The 17844-nt window shown below is 55.2% G+C and overlaps 1 protein-coding gene across 1 annotated transcript; it reads left to right on the plus strand.

Annotated features, from left to right (window-relative positions):
• Positions 1-1201: 1201 nt before the first annotated feature.
• Positions 1202-16641, plus strand: LOC140192500 (stAR-related lipid transfer protein 3-like; the record flags this gene model as incomplete). The annotated part of the gene is made up of 5 exons (XM_072250086.1): positions 1202-1297; positions 1581-1660; positions 4067-4171; positions 9627-9720; positions 15886-16641. Coding segments are annotated over 5 exons (486 nt in total), but the record flags the coding sequence as incomplete, so codon positions are not given.
• Positions 16642-17844: the final 1203 nt, after the last annotated feature.

Genomic DNA, 17844 nt, shown 5'->3' on the forward strand with positions numbered 1-17844 from the left:
AGATTTAAGAGACTCTTAGATGGATAATAGAGGGAAAAAAAATCAGAATCAGGTTTAAATTCAGCGGCATATGTCGTGAAATTTGTTAACTTAGCAGCAGCAGTTCAATGCAATACATAAAAATAATAATAAGTAAATTAATTACAGTATACATATAATGAATAGATTTTAAAATCATGCAAAAACATAAATAATATATATATTTAAAAAGTGAGGTAGCGTTCATGGGTCAGTGTCCATTTAGGAATCGGATGGCAGAGGGGAAGAAGCTGTTCCTGAATCGGCTGGCCTGCTGAGTTCCTCCAGTATTTTGCGTGTGTTGCTCAGATTTCCAGCAACTGCGAATTTTCTCTTGTTTGTGACAAACCTCCTGCTTCATCCGCGGCTGTTGGGTTGGGAATGTACTCTTTGTGGGCACACACGCATCCACACAGGTTTTAATGAAGTTGGTAACAACTGCAGCAAACTCATCCAGGTTCAAAGATGAATCCCTGAATACAGTCCAGTCCACTGATTCAAAAGCAGTCCTGTAGGCGCTCCTGTGCTTCCCCTGTCCAAACCTGCTTGGTCCTCACTGCTGGTGCTGCAGTCTTCAACCTCTGCCTATACTCAGGGAGTAGAAGTACAGCCAGGTGATCAGACTTCCCGAAGTGAGGGCGTGGAATAGCACGGTAGGCATTCTTGATGGTGGTGTACAATGGTCCAGTGTGCTGTTTCCTCTGGTATTGCAAGTGATTTGTTGATGGTGATTATTTAGTGACATTTTCAAGCTGGCCTGGTTAAAATCCCCCCAAGTCATGGCGAAGGTGTCAGGGTGTGCTGTTTTGTGCCTGTTGATCACATCACTGGGATCTTCTAGAAAAATGAGGTCTATGTGGGGGTGGTGTAGGCTGAAAGATCTTTATACTGAGGGAGGAACCCTCACATTCCACGGGGACGATGTGCAGACTGCTATACTACTGAATGAACCGACACCCGATTTCTAAACTGCGGTTTCCCGGTCGTGGGGACACAGGATGGGATGGTGTTGAGGGAATTTCTACCTAACCTGTGGTTTCCCGGTGGTGGGGACACAGGATGGGATGGTGTTGAGGGAATTTCTGTCTAACCTGGGTTTCTAGTCATTGGGACACAGATGGGATGGTGTTGAGGAAGTTTTATCTCTTACCTGTGTGACTACCTTATTGTGTCCCGTCGTCAGGCAATGCTGCAGTGCCCAGCGGAGTTTGTGTATCAGGAAGTGATTTTACAACCGGAGAAAATGGTCACGTGGAACCGGACGGTGGCTGTATGTCAGGTTCGTTCTCGTTCTCTCTCTCTCTCTCTCTCTCTCTCTCTCTCTCTCTCTCTCTCTCTCACTCTCACTCTCACTCTCACTCTCTCTCATCAACCCCCGTCACCGCTCCCCTCCGCGGGGATCGCCGCCTCTGCCCTCAGCTTGTTAGTGACGCTCTGTGACGGCCTCCCGCTTGCTGCCGTCTCCCAGCGTGGCGTTTCAGCCTTGGATCGCAGCTTCCGAGCGGGCTGGCCCGCTTCCCCCCCACCGCCCCGCGGTAACTCTCCCTCTGCTTGCCTCCCAGGTCCTGCAACGCGTGGACGACAACACCATGATCACCTACGACGTGTCTGCTGGAGCTGCCGGAGGGGTCGTCTCTGCCAGGTGAGCTGTCTGGCACAGCAGCAGCCCCCTTCCTGGCTCGTCCCACTTACGAGCTCTCGGAAAGTGCCCGGGGTGATTCAGGTGGCTCACTTCACACAGCACGGCCCATTACAGCAGAGTGCAGGCCCTGTTGTTCCATCCCTTTAACCTGCTCCAGTATCAATCTAACCCTTCCCTCCTCCATCGCCCTCCGTTTTTCTATCATCCGCCTATCTGAGAGCCTCTTCTGTCTCCGGAACGTACCTGCCTCTCCCACCGCCCCTGGCAGGGCGTTCCACACACCCACCACTCTCTGTGTGAAAATACCGACCTCTGACGTCCCCTGCTATACCTTCCTCCCTCGTGCCCCCCCCGTTGGCCATTTCTGAAAAGAGTCTCTAAGTGCCCCCTCGGTTTCTCATCAGCTTGTACACCTCTACCGAGTCGCCTCACTCCAAAGGGCTCACTCAGCCTGTCCTCGTAAGACACGCTCTCCAATCCGGGCGGTGTCCCGCTGAAACCTCCTCCCACTCCCTCACTCTTCCAGATTCCCCCAGTTGCCGTTAGATTCACAACCCTGCAATGTGTTAGACTTGCCTGTGTCCCCGCTACCTCTCTCCGGTAAAAGACAGCACACCTGCTGGCTCCAGTCATCCGCGCCTCCCCCCGCGGGCAGCAGGGCCTAACACTTCTGCCTGACACCGGCAATCTCCTTGGTAGTAAAGGGAACGCCTCATCAGGCCTTGGGGAGTTGTCCATCTCCCAAATCATTTAATATCCTTTCAAGCTTTTTCTTCATCTGTTTTTTTTTAATTTAGAGATATGGTACTGTAGAGTTTAGAGTTTCAAATCCTCTGTAAGAAAGTTTGTACCTTCTCCCCCTGGTTTCCTCCGGGTCCAAAGACATAGCGGTTGGCAGGTTTAGATAGATAGATAGATATACTTTATCAATCCGAGGGAAATTTGGTTTCATTACAGCCGCACCAACCAAGAATAGAGCATAAATACAGCAATACAAAAACCATAAACAATCAAACAACAAAATGCAAACTATGCCAGATGGAAAATAAGTCAGGACCAGCCTATTGGCTCAGGGTGTCTGACCCTTCACGGGAGGAGCTGCAAGTTCGATAGCCACAGGCAGGAACGACCTCCCGTGCCGCCCAGTGTTGTATCTCGGTGGAATATGGCCAAAGTCCAACAGTAAAAAGTTCAATATCCGGTCTACAAACACGTTCCTCGATCGTAATACGACCCGGATTGTTAACCAGAACAGTAAGCACCCAACTCCTCTACGCTTACCGCTCTCAGTGCACTTCCGGTCAGCCCGAACGGTCTGGAAGCCGTCCATGGAGAAATTCACCTGTAAATTGTCCCGTGGGTAGGCTGGGGTTAAATTGGAAGGACGGACTCTGCCCTGTATCTCTAAAAACAGTGTGCTGACAGCCCCTTCCCGACCGAATCGCAGCGTCCTCACCGCCCTTCCAGCCGCTGGCTGGCTCGCGCGGGCGGGTGCCGCGACGTGTGTTTATCCCGGGTTAGCGCGGCGGCGGCTGCAGCCTGGGGCTGGCCGACGTTTGGGGTTCAGTTCCGGCGCCCGGGCTTCCCTGGGGTGCTCCCGTTTACTCCCGCGGCACGAAGCCGTCCGGGTTAGTAGGCTAATTGGTCATTGTAAATTGTCCCAATGTGAGGCTAGGCTCGGGGTTGCTGGGGTCCCCAAGGTTGTCGCTGACGGGGGTGGTGGTGTGGGCAAGCTCCCACAACCTATAAAGTGCTCCCAATGGCGTGCGATTCGAACGGCCTCTGACAACCAAATCAAACTCCTGGCCTTCACATGTGGCTTAGCTACTATGCCCGGTGGAGCTGTTTCTACTGACAGGAGAAGGGGCAAATGCAGACAGACCACTGGGGCCTCAAAACCAGTTGCTTAGGGCAGGTGAGGCTCATTAGCCGTGGACGGCAGCCCGCCTTGGAGAAGGAAAACTCTGATTTTAAACCTCCGCTGCCTTGCGACCGTACCCACCCGTGGGAAAGTCTTCGGGAGTAATCCCCGAGGAAGAAATCCGGAGCCGGGGTCCCTGGGGCAGTTTGATGTTGTTTACATCTTCACTCTGGCAGCCTCTGTGATGACACTGGTGCCAAGCTGTATGGGTGCTTGCCCTTCCTTGGATGACGTCAGTGACGTGGAGAGGGGGAGCCCACTGCAGGGGCAACAGCCGGTTCTTCAAATCTTCCCGCCAGGCTTGTGCCCTGGAGAGGACACGGTCCACCGGAGGCACAAACCCATGATTCCCCTGGGGTTGATGGCTGACTGCTAACGTACTAACTCAGGGTTGCTGGGCGTCGCGGACGGTTGGACGGGAAGGTGCTGCTCTGTGGCCGAATCACGAACAAACAGATAAATCCATGCTTCCCGTCGATCCACAGGGATTTCGTAAACGTGCGTCGCATTGAGAAAAAGGGGGAGATGTACATCTCATCAGGCATGTCAACCACTCACGACTCTCGGCCCCCGCTGAAAAAGTACATCAGGTAGGTGGCAAGTTATTCACCCCGAGGCCCCAGGCCACTCGTTCCCGTCAGGACGAGAGCGGTTAGAGCTTGCTTGGGAATTCCCTTTGGGAACGAGACAGTCACCACTGAACACGGATGCTAAAGAGACTATAAGGCAGAATCCGGCTATTCGGCCCATCAAGTCTGCTCTGCCATTCCATCACGGCTGATTTACTATCCCTCTCAACCCCGTTCTCCTGCCTTCTCCCCGTAACCTCTGACACCCCTGACTCAATCAACAATCTGTCAACCTCCACTTTAAATATATCCACATTCGTATGTTGAAATGAATTCCACAGATTCGCCACACACTGGCTAAAGAAATTCTCCTCACCTCTGTTCTAAATGGACATTCTGTTCATTCCTCCTCACCTCTGTTCTAAATGGACACCTCTATTCTGAGGCTGTGCCTCTGGTCCTAGGCTCCCCCACTATAGGAAACATCCTCTCCACATCCACTCTATCTGTGTCCTCTGGTCCTAGACTCCCCCACCATAGGAAACATCCTCTCCACATCCACTCTATCTGTGTCCTCTGGTCCTAGACTCCCCCACTATAGGAAACATCCTCTCCACATCCACTCTATCTGTGCCCTCTGGTCCTAGACTCCCCCACTATAGGAAACATCCTCTCCACATCCACTCTATCGGTGTCCTCTGGTCCTAGACTCCCCCACTATAGGAAACATCCTCTCCACATCCACTCTATCTGTGCACTCTGGTCCTAGACTCCCCACTATAGGAAACATCCTCTCCACATCCACTCTATCTGTGCACTCTGGTCCTAGACTCCCCCACTACAGGAAACATCCTCTCCACATCCACTATCTGTGTCCTCTGGTGCTTGACTCCCCCACTATAGGAAACATCCTCTCCACATCCACTCTATCTGTGCCTCTGGTCCTAGACTCCCCCACTATAGGAACATCCTCTCCACATCCACTCTATCTGTGCCCTCTGGTCCTAGACTCCCCCACTATAGGAAACATCCTCTCCACATCCACTCTATCTGTGCCCTCTTGGTCCTAGACTCGCCCACTATAGGAAGCATCCTCTCCACATCCACTCTATCGAGCCCTTTCAATATTCAATAGGTTTCAATGAGATTTCCCTCATTCTTCCAAACTCCAGCGACTATAGACCCAGAGCCATCAAAAGCTCCTCATGTGTTTACTCTTTCACTCTCAATCGTTCTCATGCACCATCTCCAATGCCAGCTCATCTGTTCTGAGGTAAGAGGCCCAAAACCGCTCACAATACTCCCACTGGGGTCTGGCCAATGCCTGATAAAGCCCCAGCATTACATACCATCTCTTATACTCTAGCCCGCTCTAACATCGCGTTCACCTTCCTCATCACCGACTCGACCTGCAAGTTAACCTTCAGGGGATCCTGCACGAGAACCAGTGGATGTGATAGATTTGGATTTTCAGAAGGGCTTTTGACAAGGGTCCCACACAGGAGATTAGTGTGCAAACTTAAAGCACACGGTATTGGGGGTAAGGTATTGGTGTGGGTGGAGATTTGGTTAGCAGACAGGAAGCAAAGAGTGGGAATAAACGGGACCTTTTCAGAATGGCAGGCGGTGACTAGTGGGGTACCGCAAGGCTCAGTGCTGGGACCCCAGTTGTTTACAATATATACTAATGATTTGGATGAGGGAATTAAATGCAGCATCTCCAAGTTTGCGGATGACACGAAGCTGGGTGGCAGTGTTAGCTGTAGGAGGATGCTAAGAGGATGCAGGGTGACTTGGATTGGTTGGGTGAGTGGGCAAATTCATGGCAGATGCAATTTAATGTGGATAAATGTGAAGTTATCCACTTTGGTGGCAAGAACAAGAAAACAGATTATTATCTGAATGGTGGCCAAATGAGGGCACAGATCGAGTGGATGTGGACAGGATGTTTCCTATACTGGGGGAGTCTAGGACCAGAGGGCACAGACAGAGTGGATGTGGAGAAGATGTTTCCTATAGTGGGGGAGTCTAGGACCAGAGGGCACAGATAGAGTGGATGTGGAGAGGATGTTTCCTATAGTGGGGGAGTCTAGGACCAGAGGGCACAGATAGAGTGGATGTGGAGAGGATGTTTCCTATGGTGGGGGGAGTCTAGGACCAGAGGACACAGATAGAGTGGATGTGGAGAGGATGTTTCCTATAGTGAGGGAGTCTAGGACCAGAGGACACAGATAGATTGGATGTGGAGAGGATGTTTCCTATAGTGGGGGAGTCTAGGACCAGAGGGCACAGATAGAGTGGATGTGGAGAGGATGTTTCCTATGGTGGGGGAGTCTAGGACCAGAGGACACAGATAGAGTGGATGTGGAGAGGATGTTTCCTATAGTGAGGGAGTCTAGGACCAGAGGACACAGATAGATTGGATGTGGAGAGGATGTTTCCTATAGTGGTGGAGTCTAGGACCAGAGGACACAGATAGAGTGGATGCGGAGAGGATGTTTCCTATAGTGGAGAAGTCTAGGAGCAGAGGGTACAGATAGAGTGGATGTGGAGAGGATGTTTCTTATAGTGGGGGAATAAAGAACAGAGGACTACAATGTTGTGCTGATCCAATTAAATTCATCATCAAATGGCCAACTAAACTAATCCCTTCAGCCTACACAATTCCCTTATCCCTCCATCTCTCTGAAATTCAGGTGCCTATCTAGACATCTGTTAAAAGTCTCTAGTGTATTTGTCCCGATCACCACACCAGGCAGCACATTCCACCCTCTGTAAAAAAAAACTTACTCTTCATATCTCCTTTGAAATTGCCCCCCTCACCTTCAGTGCATGCCCTCTGGTATTAGGGATTTGAACCCTGGGAGACAGATACTCTCTGTGCACTCTGTCTGTGCCGCTGATAATCTTGCAAACCTCGGTCAGATCTCCCGTCAGTCTCCAGCACTCTAGAGAAAATGACCCAAGTTTGTCCAGCTCTCGTAATAGCGCACGCCCTCCAAACCAGGCAGCCTCCTGGTAAACCTCCTCTGCGCCCTCTCCGAAGCCTCGACATCCTTCCTGTCGTGGGGTGGCCAGAACTGTGCACTATACTCCAGATGTGGCCTAGCTGGAGCTGTAGAAAGGGAGGGACATCGACTCAGACCATGCAGGTTATAAAACTGCAACATAGTCCCCTGGCTTTTGAATTCTATCCCGCGACTAATAGAGGCAAGCATGCCATATGCCTTCCTAACCGTCTTATCAACCCTGAAGGAAACCAGGCTGACTTTGGCCTGTGTTATCACGTGCTGAAGTACCCTGAAACTTCACCCTCGATAGTGGACTCCAACATCTTCCCAGCCACTGAGGTCAGACTAACTGGCCTATGACTTCCTCTCAACACACATCAAAGTTGCTGGTGAACGCAGCAAGCCAGGCAGCATCTCCAGGAAGAGGTGCAGTCGACGTTTCGGGCCGAGAGCCCTTCGTCAGGACTAACTGAAGGAAGAGCTAATAACGTAGGATTAGTGCGGAAGGAGTGGAGAGCAGAGCGTTCCGAAGGAGTGAGGTTGAATGGGGACAAGGTGCGGTGAAGTCGAGACGGTTGATGTCCCGTCGGCAATTAGTGATAAAGAGATCCAGAGCAGGCAGAAGACCAGAGCGGGGTGTCCATGAAGAGGAGGAGGGTTGAAGACGGGAGAAGGGGTCATCGATGGGGGTGGAAGAGTCCTTGCCGAAGAAGTAGGCTTGGAGACGGAGACGGCGGAAGAAGGGTTCTGCATCGTGGTGAACGCAGAACTCGCTGAGGTGTGGGTGAAGGGGGACAAAGGTGAGACCCTTACTGAGGACAGAGCGTTCTTACTTACCTCTTACTAGCTCTTCATTCAAGTTAGTCCTGACGAAGAGTCTCGGCCCGAAACGTCGACTGTACCTCTTCCTAGAGATGCTGCCTGGCCTGCTGCGTTCACCAGCAGCTTTGATGTGTGTTGCTTGAATTTCCAGCGTCTGCAGAATTCCTCCTGTTTACGTTATAACTTCCTTTCTTCTACGCCCCAATGTAGAGCAACATTTGCAATTTCCCAGTCCTCCGGAACGGTCTTCAGCTTAGTAACTTTAGCCAAGCATGAAACTCCAGCATTTAATGCTGCACCTGTGGAGAATTCCTCACTTTCGGCTTTGTCCTTGGGTTTGGGGGATAATTACTCTGTGCTCCTGGTGGAGGAGAAGTGTTGGAGCGAAGTCCTCTGACGGCCAGTAGGTGGCGGTGTTGGTCCCTGTCCGAGGTGCTGCTATCAGTCACGTTTAACATCACCGACCTTTGTCGTAAAGTTTGTAGTTTCCCTGCAGCAGTAATAAAAACATCTGTAAATCACCATCAGAAATACTTCATATTTAAAAAAGAAATAAATGGAATAACCGGTGCGAAAAGGAAGCAATGAATAGAAACAATAAAGTAGTGAGTTTGAGTTCACTACCCGTTCAGGAAGCTGACGGTAGGCGGGAAGAATCTGTTCCTGAAACATTGAGAACATAGACATGGGAGCAGAATTATGCTATTCCATCGTGGGTGATTTATTACCCCAGTCAACGCCATGCTCCTATGACCTTTCACACCCTGACTAATCTGTCAACCTCCGCTTTAAATATACCCAATGACTTGGCCTCCACAGCTGTCTGTGGTAATAAATTTCACAGATTCACCACCCTCTGGCTAAAGAAATTCCTCCTCATCTCTGTTCTAAAGGGATGTCTCTCAATTTTGAAGCTGTGTCCTCTGGTCCTAGACTCTCCCACTATAGGAAACTTCCTCTCCACATCCACTCTATCTGTGCCCTCTGGTCCTAGACTCCCCCACTATAGGAAACATCCTCTTCACATCCACTCTATCTGTGCCCTCTGCTCCTAGACTCCCCCACTATAGGAAACATCTTCTCCACATCCACTCTATCTGTGCCCTCTGGTCCTAGACTCCCCCACTATAGGAAACATCCTCTCCACCTCCACTCTATCTGTGCCCTCTGGTCCTAGACTCCCCCACTATAGGAAACATCCTCTCCACATCCACTCTATCTGTGTCCTCTGGTCCTAGACTCCCTCACTATAGGAAACATCCTCTCCACATCCACTCTATCAGTGTCCTCTGGTCCTAGACTCCCCCACTATAGGAAACATCTTCTCCACATCCACTCTATCTGTGCCCTCTGGTCCTAGACTCCCCCACTATAGGAAACATCCTCTCCACATCCACTCTATCTGTGTCCTCTGGCCCTAGACTCCCCCACTATAGGAAACATCCTCTCCACATCCACTCTATCTGTGTCCTCTAGTCCTAGACTCCCCCCACTATAGGAAACATCCTCTCCACATTCACTCTAGGCCTTTTCAATATTAAATACGTTGCAATGAGGTCCCTCCTCATTCTTCTGAACCCCAGTGGGTAGAGGCCCAGAGCCGTCAAACGCTCCTTGTATGGTAACCATTGAATTTCTGGCAGAGGGGAGAACGGGCCTGGAGGTTTTGTGGTGATCAAGTCTCTTCGGAGCCCCAATATCTGCACCTTCATCTGGATACTGAACACAGACTTAAAGGTGAGTGCCATTTTGAGCTGCTTACCGTGAGGCGCTGGGATTGGGGTGGGTTTTGAATGAGCATGTGGATTTGGCTCAGAGTTCCCCAGAAGCTAGAACCAGAATTTAAAGCCCCTCTCTGCCCCCTCCGCTGTTTACCACCACTCTAGACATGTCCCGGCACTCCCCTGTAATGAAAGAAGACCCCCCCAATCACCCCCCCCCCTCCCAACTCTGGTCACTGCAAGCGGTAAGCTGGCTGCTGTTGCCAGGATTCGGTCTCGGCCCAGTCCCCTTCTGTGTGGTTGTCCCCAGCACCAGGGCCGACTCTCCCAAACGCTGATGTCCCTCCCAGTCTGATCTCTCCCCCCTACCCCAGTCTGATAACCCACCCCTGTCAAGCGCCTCTCCTCACTCGACTCCCCTTCCTTTCCCCAAACCACTGTTCTGTCCCCGTCTGATAAACCGTCACGACCCCAATCCCTTCCTGTTCCACCCAGTCTGACCCCTCGTCACCCACCCTCCCCCAGTCTGACTGTCCCTCCTCCCCCAATCTACTCCCTGATCCACTCTCACTACCCCAATCTTTTCCTTCATGTCCCACCCAGTCTGAATCCTCGTCACCCACCCTCCCCCAGTCTGACTGTCCCTCCTCCCCCCAATCTACTCCTTGATCCACTCTCACAACCCCAATCCTTTCCTGTCCCACCCAGTCTGACCCCTCGTCATCCACCCTCCCCCAGTCTGACCGTCCCTCCTCCCCCCAATCTACTCCTTGATCCACTCTCACCACCCCAATCCTTTTTAGTCCCACCCAGTCTGACCCCTCGTCATCCACCCTCCCCCAGTCTGACCATCCCTCCTCCCCAATTTACTCCCTGATCCACTCTCACTACTCAAATCTTTTCCTGTGCCACCCAGTCTGACCCCTCGTCACCCACCCTCCTGCAGTCTGACTGTCCCTCCTCCCCCAATCTACTCCTTGATCCACTCTCACCACCCCAATCCTTTTTAGTCCCACCCAGTCAGACCCCTCGTCATCCACCCTCCCCCAGTCTGACCGTCCCTCCTCCCCCCAATCTACTCCCTGATCCACTCTCACTACCGCAATCCTTTCCTGTCCCACCCAGTCTGACCCCTCATCACCCACCCTCCCCCAGTCTGACCATCTCTCCTCCCCCAATCTACTCCCTGATCCACTCTCACTACCCCAATCTTTTCCTTCCTGTCCCACCCAGTCTGACCCCTCGTCACCCACCCTCCTGCAGTCTGACTGTCCCTCCTCCCCCAATCTACTCCTTGATCCACTCTCACTACCCCAATCTTTTCCTTCATGTCCCACCCAGTCTGAATCCTCGTCACCCACCCTCCCCCAGTCTGACTGTCCCTCCTCCCCCCAATCTACTCCTTGATCCACTCTCACTACCGCAATCCTTTCCTGTCCCACCCAGTCTGACCCCTCGTCATCCACCCTCCTCCAGTCTGACCGTCCCTCCTCCCCCCAATCTACTCCCTGATCCACTCTCACAACCCCAATCCTTTCCTGTCCCACCCAGTCTGACCCCTCGTCATCCACCCTCCCCCAGTCTGACCGTCCCTCCTCCCCCCAATCTACTCCTTGATCCACTCTCACCACCCCAATCCTTTTTGGTCCCACCCAGTCTGACCCCTCGTCATCCACCCTCCCCCAGTCTGACCGTCCCTCCTCCCCCCAATCTACTCCCTGATCCACTCTCACTACCGCAATCCTTTCCTGTCCCACCCAGTCTGACCCCTCATCACCCACCCTCCCCCAGTCTGACCATCCCTCCTCCGCCAATCTACTCCCTGATCCACTCTCACTACCCCAATCTTTTCCTTCCTGTCCCACCCAGTCTGACCCCTCGTCACCCACCCTCCTGCAGTCTGACTGTCCCTCCTCCCCCAATCTACTCCTTGATCCACTCTCACCACCCCAATCCTTTCCTGTCCCACCCAGTCTGCCCCCTCGTCATCCACCCTCCTCCAGTCTGACCGTCCCTCCTCCCCCAATGTACTCCTTGATCCACTCTCACCACCCCAATCCTTTCCTGTCCCACCCAGTCTAACCCCTCGTCACCCACCCTCCCCCAGTCTGACCGTCCCTCCTCCCCCAATCTACTCCCTGATCCACTCTCACTACACCAATCCTTTCCTGTCCCACCCAGTCTGACCCCTCGTCACTCACCCTCCCCCAGTCTGACCGTCCCTCCTCCCCCAATCTACTCCCTGATCCACTCTCAGTTCCCCAATCCTTTCCTGTCCCACCCAGTCTGACCCCTCGTCACTCACCCTCCCCCAGTCTGACTGTCCCTCCTCCCCCCAATCTACTCCTTGATCCACTCTCACAACCCCAATCCTTTCCTGTCCCACCCAGTCTGACCCCTCGTCACTTACCCTCCCCCAGTCTGACCGTCCCTCCTCCCCCAATCTATTCCCTGATCCACTCTCACTACCTCAAGCCTTTCCTGTCCCACCCAGTCTGACCCCTCGTCACACACCCTCCGCCAGTCTGACCGTCCCTCCTCCCCCAATCTACTCCCTGATCCACTCTCACTACCCCAATCTTTTCCTTCATGTCCCACCCAGTCTGAATCCTCGTCACCCACCCTCCCCCAGTCTGACTGTCCCTCCTCCCCCCAATCTACTCCTTGATCCACTCTCACAACCCCAATCCTTTCCTGTCCCACCCAGTCTGACCCCTCGTCATCCACCCTCCCCCAGTCTGACCGTCCCTCCTCCCCCCAATCTACTCCATGATCCACTCTCACTACCGCAATCCTTTCCTGTCCCACCCAGTCTGACCCCTCGTCCCCCTACCCTCCCCCAGTCTGACCGACCCTCCTCCCCCCAATCTACTCCCTGATCCACTCTCAGTACCCCAATCCTTAACTGTCCCACCCAGTCTGACCCCTCGTCACTTACCCTCCCCCAGTCTGACCGTCCCTCCTCCCCCAATCTATTCCCTGATCCACTCTCACTACACCAATCCTTTCCTGTCCCACCCAGTCTGCCCCTCGTCACCCACTCTCCCCCAGTCTGACTGTCCCTCCTCCCCCCAATCTACTCCCTGATGCACTCTCACTATCCCAATCCTTTCCTGTCCCACCAAGTCTGACCCCTCGTCACCCACCCTCCCCCAGTCTGATTGTCCCTCCTCCCCCAATCTACTCCCTGATCCACTCTCACCACCCCAATCCTTTCCTGTCCCACCCAGTCTGACCCCTCGTCACTCACCCTCCCCCAGTCTGACCGTCCCTCCTCCCCCAATCTACTCCCTGATCCACTCTCACTACCCCAATCTTTTCCTTTCTGTCCCACCCAGTCTGACCCCACGTCACCCACCCTCCCCCAGTCTGACTGTCCCTCCTCCCCCAATCTACTCCCTGATCCACTCTCACTACACCAATCCTTTCCTGTCCCACCCAGTCTGACCCCTCGTCACTCACCCTCCCCCAGTCTGACCGTCCCTCCTCCCCCAATCTACTCCCTGATCCACTCTCAGTTCCCCAATCCTTTCCTGTCCCACCCAGTCTGACCCCTCGTCACTCACCCTCCCCCAGTCTGACCGTCCCTCCTCCCCCAATCTATTCCCTGATCCACTCTCACTACCCCAATCTTTTCCTTTCTGTCCCACCCAGTCTGACCCCTCGTCACCCACCCTCCCCCAGTCTGACTTTCCCTCCCCCTCCCAATCTACTCTCTGATCCACTCTCACTACCCCAATCTTTTCCTTCCTGTCCCACCCAGTCTGATCCCTCGTCACCCACCCTCCCCCAGTCTGACAGTCCCTCCTCCCCCAATCTACTCCCTGATCCATTCTCACCACCCCAATCCTTTCCTGTCCCACCCAGTCTGACCCCTCGTCACCCACCCTCCCCCAGTCTGACTGTCCCTCCTCCCCCCAATCTACTCCTTGATCCACTCTCACAACCCCAATCCTTTCCTGTCCCACCCAGTCTGACCCCTCGTCACTCACCCTCCCCCAGTCTGACCGTCCCTCCTCCCCCAATCTACTCCCTGATCCACTCTCAGTTCCCCAATCCTTTCCTGTCCCACCCAGTCTGACCCCTCGTCACTCACCCTCCCCCAGTCTGACCGTCCCTCCTCCCCCAATCTATTCCCTGATCCACTCTCACTACCCCAATCTTTTCCTTTCTGTCCCACCCAGTCTGACCCCTCGTCACCCACCCTCCCCCAGTCTGACTTTCCCTCCCCCTCCCAATCTACTCTCTGATCCACTCTCACTACCCCAATCTTTTCCTTCCTGTCCCACCCAGTCTGATCCCTCGTCACCCACCCTCCCCCAGTCTGACAGTCCCTCCTCCCCCAATCTACTCCCTGATCCATTCTCACCACCCCAATCCTTTCCTGTCCCACCCAGTCTGACCCCTCGTCACCCACCCTCCCCCAGTCTGACCGTCCCTCCTCCCCCAATCTACTCCCTGATCCACTCTCACTACCCCAATCCTTTCCTGTCCCACCCAGTCTGACTCCTCGTCACCCACCCTCCCCCAGTCTGACCGTCCCTCCTCCCCCAATGTACTCCCTGATGCACTCTCACTACCCCAATCTTTTCCTTTCTGTCCCACGCAGTCTGACCCCTCGTCACCCACCCTCCCCCAGTCTGACTGTCCCTCCTCCCCCAATCTACTCCCTGATCCACTCTCACTACCCCAGTCCTTTCCTTCCTTTCCCACCCAGTCTGAGTCACCCCCTCCCTCCCCAAGGCCTTAGTTACAGTCATTTCTGAGCAGTCTACCTTTTTAACTTGTGGAGACATTTCCTGCACCAAGCGTATTTGCTGGGAGCACTTGGGTGGGGTATCTGTGTGGGTGTGTGTGTGTATGTCTGTGTGTCTGTGTGTGTGTGTCTGTCTGTGTGTGTGTGTGTGTGTGTGTGTGTGTCTGTATTATCTGCCTGTTGTCCCTCTCTCTCCTTGTGCCGCCCGCTATCGCTCCAGGGCCGCCCGTGAGCACCCCTCCCCAGGCTGCCCCTCATCTCCCATCTCCGAACAGGGCCGTCCAAAATCTCACCCCAACCCCCCCACCAGGCCATCCATAATTGCTCTCCCCCGGGCTGCCCCTCATCTCCCCCGACTCCGAATAGGGCCGTCTGAAATCTACCCCCCCCCCCCAGGCCGTCCGTAATTGCCCTCTCCGGGCCGCCCCTCATCTCCCCCGACTCCGAACAGGGCCGTCTGAAATCTACCCCCCCCCACCCCCCCCCACCCCCCCCAGGCCATCTGTAGTTGCCACCTCTCATCTCCGAACAGGGCCGTCTGAAATCTACCCCCCCTGATGTCCCCCCAGGCCGTCCGTATTTGCCCTCCCTGGCCTGCCCCTCATCTCCCCCGACTCCAAACAGGGCCGACTGAAATCTACCCCCCCACCCCAGGCCGTCCGTAATTGCCCTCCCCGGGCCGCCCCTCATCTCCCCCGACTCCGAACAGGGCCGTTTGAAATCTACCCCCCCTGGCCCCCCCCAGGCTGTCCATAATTGCCCTCCCCGGGCCGCCCTTCATCTCCGCCGTCTCCGAACAGGGCCGTCTGAAATCTACCCCCCTGATGTCCCCCCAGGCCATCCGTAATTGCCCTCCCCGGCCTGCACCTCATCTCCCCTGACTGCAAACAGGGCCGTCTGAAATCTACCCCCTGATGTCCCTCCAGGCCGTCCGTAATTGCCCTTTCCGAGCCGCCTGTCATCTCCGCCATCTCTGAACCGGGCCGTCTGAAATCTACCCCCCCCCCCCGCCCCCCCCAGGCCGTCTGTAGTTGCCGCCTCTCATCTCCGCCGTCTCCGAACAGGGCCGTCTGAAATCTACCCCCCCCCCCGCCCCCCCAGGCCGTCTGTAGTTGCCGCCTCTCATCTCCGCCGTCTCTGAACAGGGCCGTCTGTAATTGCCCTCCCCGAGCCGCCTCTCATCTCCGCTGTCTCCGAACAGGGCCGTCTGTAATTGCCCTCCCCGAGCCGCCTCTCATCTCCGCTGTCTCCGAACAGGGCCGTCTGTAATTGCCCTCCCCGAACCGCCTCTCATCTCCGCCGTCTCCGAACAGGGCCGTCTGTAATTGCCCTCCCCGAACCGCCTCTCATCTCCGCCGTCTCCGAACAGGGCCGTCTGTAATTGCCCTCCCCGAACCGCCTCTCATCTCCGCCGTCTCCGAACAGGGCCGTCTGCCGCGATACCTGGTGCAGCAGAGCCTGACCGCCACCATGATGGAGTTCATGGTGCACCTGAGGCAGCGCGTGCGGGAGTTGAGTGGGGACGGACGCCAGTGACAGCGTCCTCGTGCCCCCACCCCCCCCCCCGCCTCGGAGACGGGCGACCGTCCTGGGACCAAACGACAGCCCGGGCCGACGGACTGAAGCGGTCTTCACAAGAGTGCCTGACCCCAAAATGAAGCCCAGAAGCCATCCCCATCCTGCTTTTCGATCGTCAGAGTTGGAAGTGAATGTATTCTTCTGCTGTCTGTCCTGGTGGGACCAGGCGGGGCGGGGGTGGTGGGCCATCGGTGGGACCGGTTGCTCTTGGGGGGAGGGGATACGCCCCCGGCTGCTCTGGGGAGGGGGCAGGATCCGGCCCCCGGGTCCTCATTTTAACCCGTGGTCGGTCTGACTGTAACCTGGGCTCCAGACTCCCCGTCTACCCCAGTCTCCCCTCCCCCCGCCGCCCCCACAGCCCGCCTGGCCTCTCGCGTCACCGTCCGACCAGCTACCTCTGCGTCAGAGCGCCAGGAGGGAGAGAGACCCCCGAGCGTCCCTTGCTGCTGGGCCTGGGGAACGGAGGGGAGTCTGTGAACAAGGCCGCCCCGGAGGGATGGCCTCCAGCACTAAGGGTTCAACCAAATTCCCCGTCCTCCTGTTTTTGTTGCCGACTCTGTGTGCGGGCTTTATGTGTGTGAATTAAAATCTGTTTTTAAGGAATGCTTTTGCCTCGGAGGGGTTGCTTTAAAGGTTTACGCACGTACATCGGGGGGGCACAACGAAATGCGCCGTTTGCCGAGGATGGGCCTGGGGGTGGCCCGCAGGAGTGGCCACACACTCCAGGGCCAACGTGGCAGAACAACGCAGAACACACCGACAGCAGCAAAACAGGCCCCTTTCCTCCCACCCGCTCTCAGACAGACAGGCCCCCGACCCGGGCTAGGCCTCCTCCGGGCCTCCGACCCAGGCTAGGCCTCCTCCGGGCCTCCGACAGGAGATAGGCCTCCGACCGGGGATAGGCCTCCTCCAGGCCTCCGACCCAGGCTAGGCCTCTTCCGGGCCTCCCACCTGGGCTAGGCCGCTTTCTGCTTCCAACCCAGAATAGGCCGTCTCCGATCCGGGATAGGCCTCCGTCGGGCCTCTGACCCGGCCTAGGCTGCCTCCAGCCTGGGATAGGCCTCCTCTGACCCAGGCAAAACTGCTTCCGCACCTCCGACCCAGGCTTGGCAGCTTCCTGCCTGGAATAGGCCACCTCCTACCTGGGATAGTCTGCTCCAGGCCTCCGACCTGGGATAGTCTGCCTCCAGGCCCCTGACCCAGGATAGGCCACCTTTGGGCCTTCAGTTGTAAACACAAGAGATTCAATAGATGCTGGAAATCCAGGACAATGCTCCCCACCGTCCATCCCTCTCTACCTCCTGGAGGAACTCATCTGGGCAGAGGAATAATGAAGTGTCTCGGCCCAAAACATCGACTGTTTATTCCTCTCCAAAGATGCTGCCTGGCCTGCTGAGTTTCCTGCAGCATTTTGTGTGTGTGTGTGTGAAAGAGAGAGTTCCCGGCCCGCCAGTCTTCGGCCCTGATCTCCCAGGCAACGGGCCTCCTGCTTCCAGACAAGCTGACCCAGGGACTTGGACCTTCATCTTCCCCCTCTGGATTTCGCCGCCCCAGGACTCATCGATCAAGACGTGTCTGATCCTGAACGGGTGCAGAGGGGAGTCAGGGTTACTGTCCACTGCTGTCTGGGGCACCCAGTGATTCAGTCGGCTCCTGGAACCCGGCCTCTGGTTCAGAGAGGGATCGATATCGCAGAGTTTGACAGGCGAGGTCTCCAGGACTGCCAGCACCAGTACTGGGGCCAGTAACCAGGTTCAAGCCCTCGGTTAAGTTTGAATGCTGTTAGTAGTCTGACATTTCACCGAA

The sequence above is a fragment of the Mobula birostris genome, unplaced genomic scaffold (assembly GCF_030028105.1).
Source record: "Mobula birostris isolate sMobBir1 unplaced genomic scaffold, sMobBir1.hap1 scaffold_1553, whole genome shotgun sequence".
Classification (NCBI taxonomy): Eukaryota; Metazoa; Chordata; class Chondrichthyes; order Myliobatiformes; family Myliobatidae; genus Mobula; species Mobula birostris.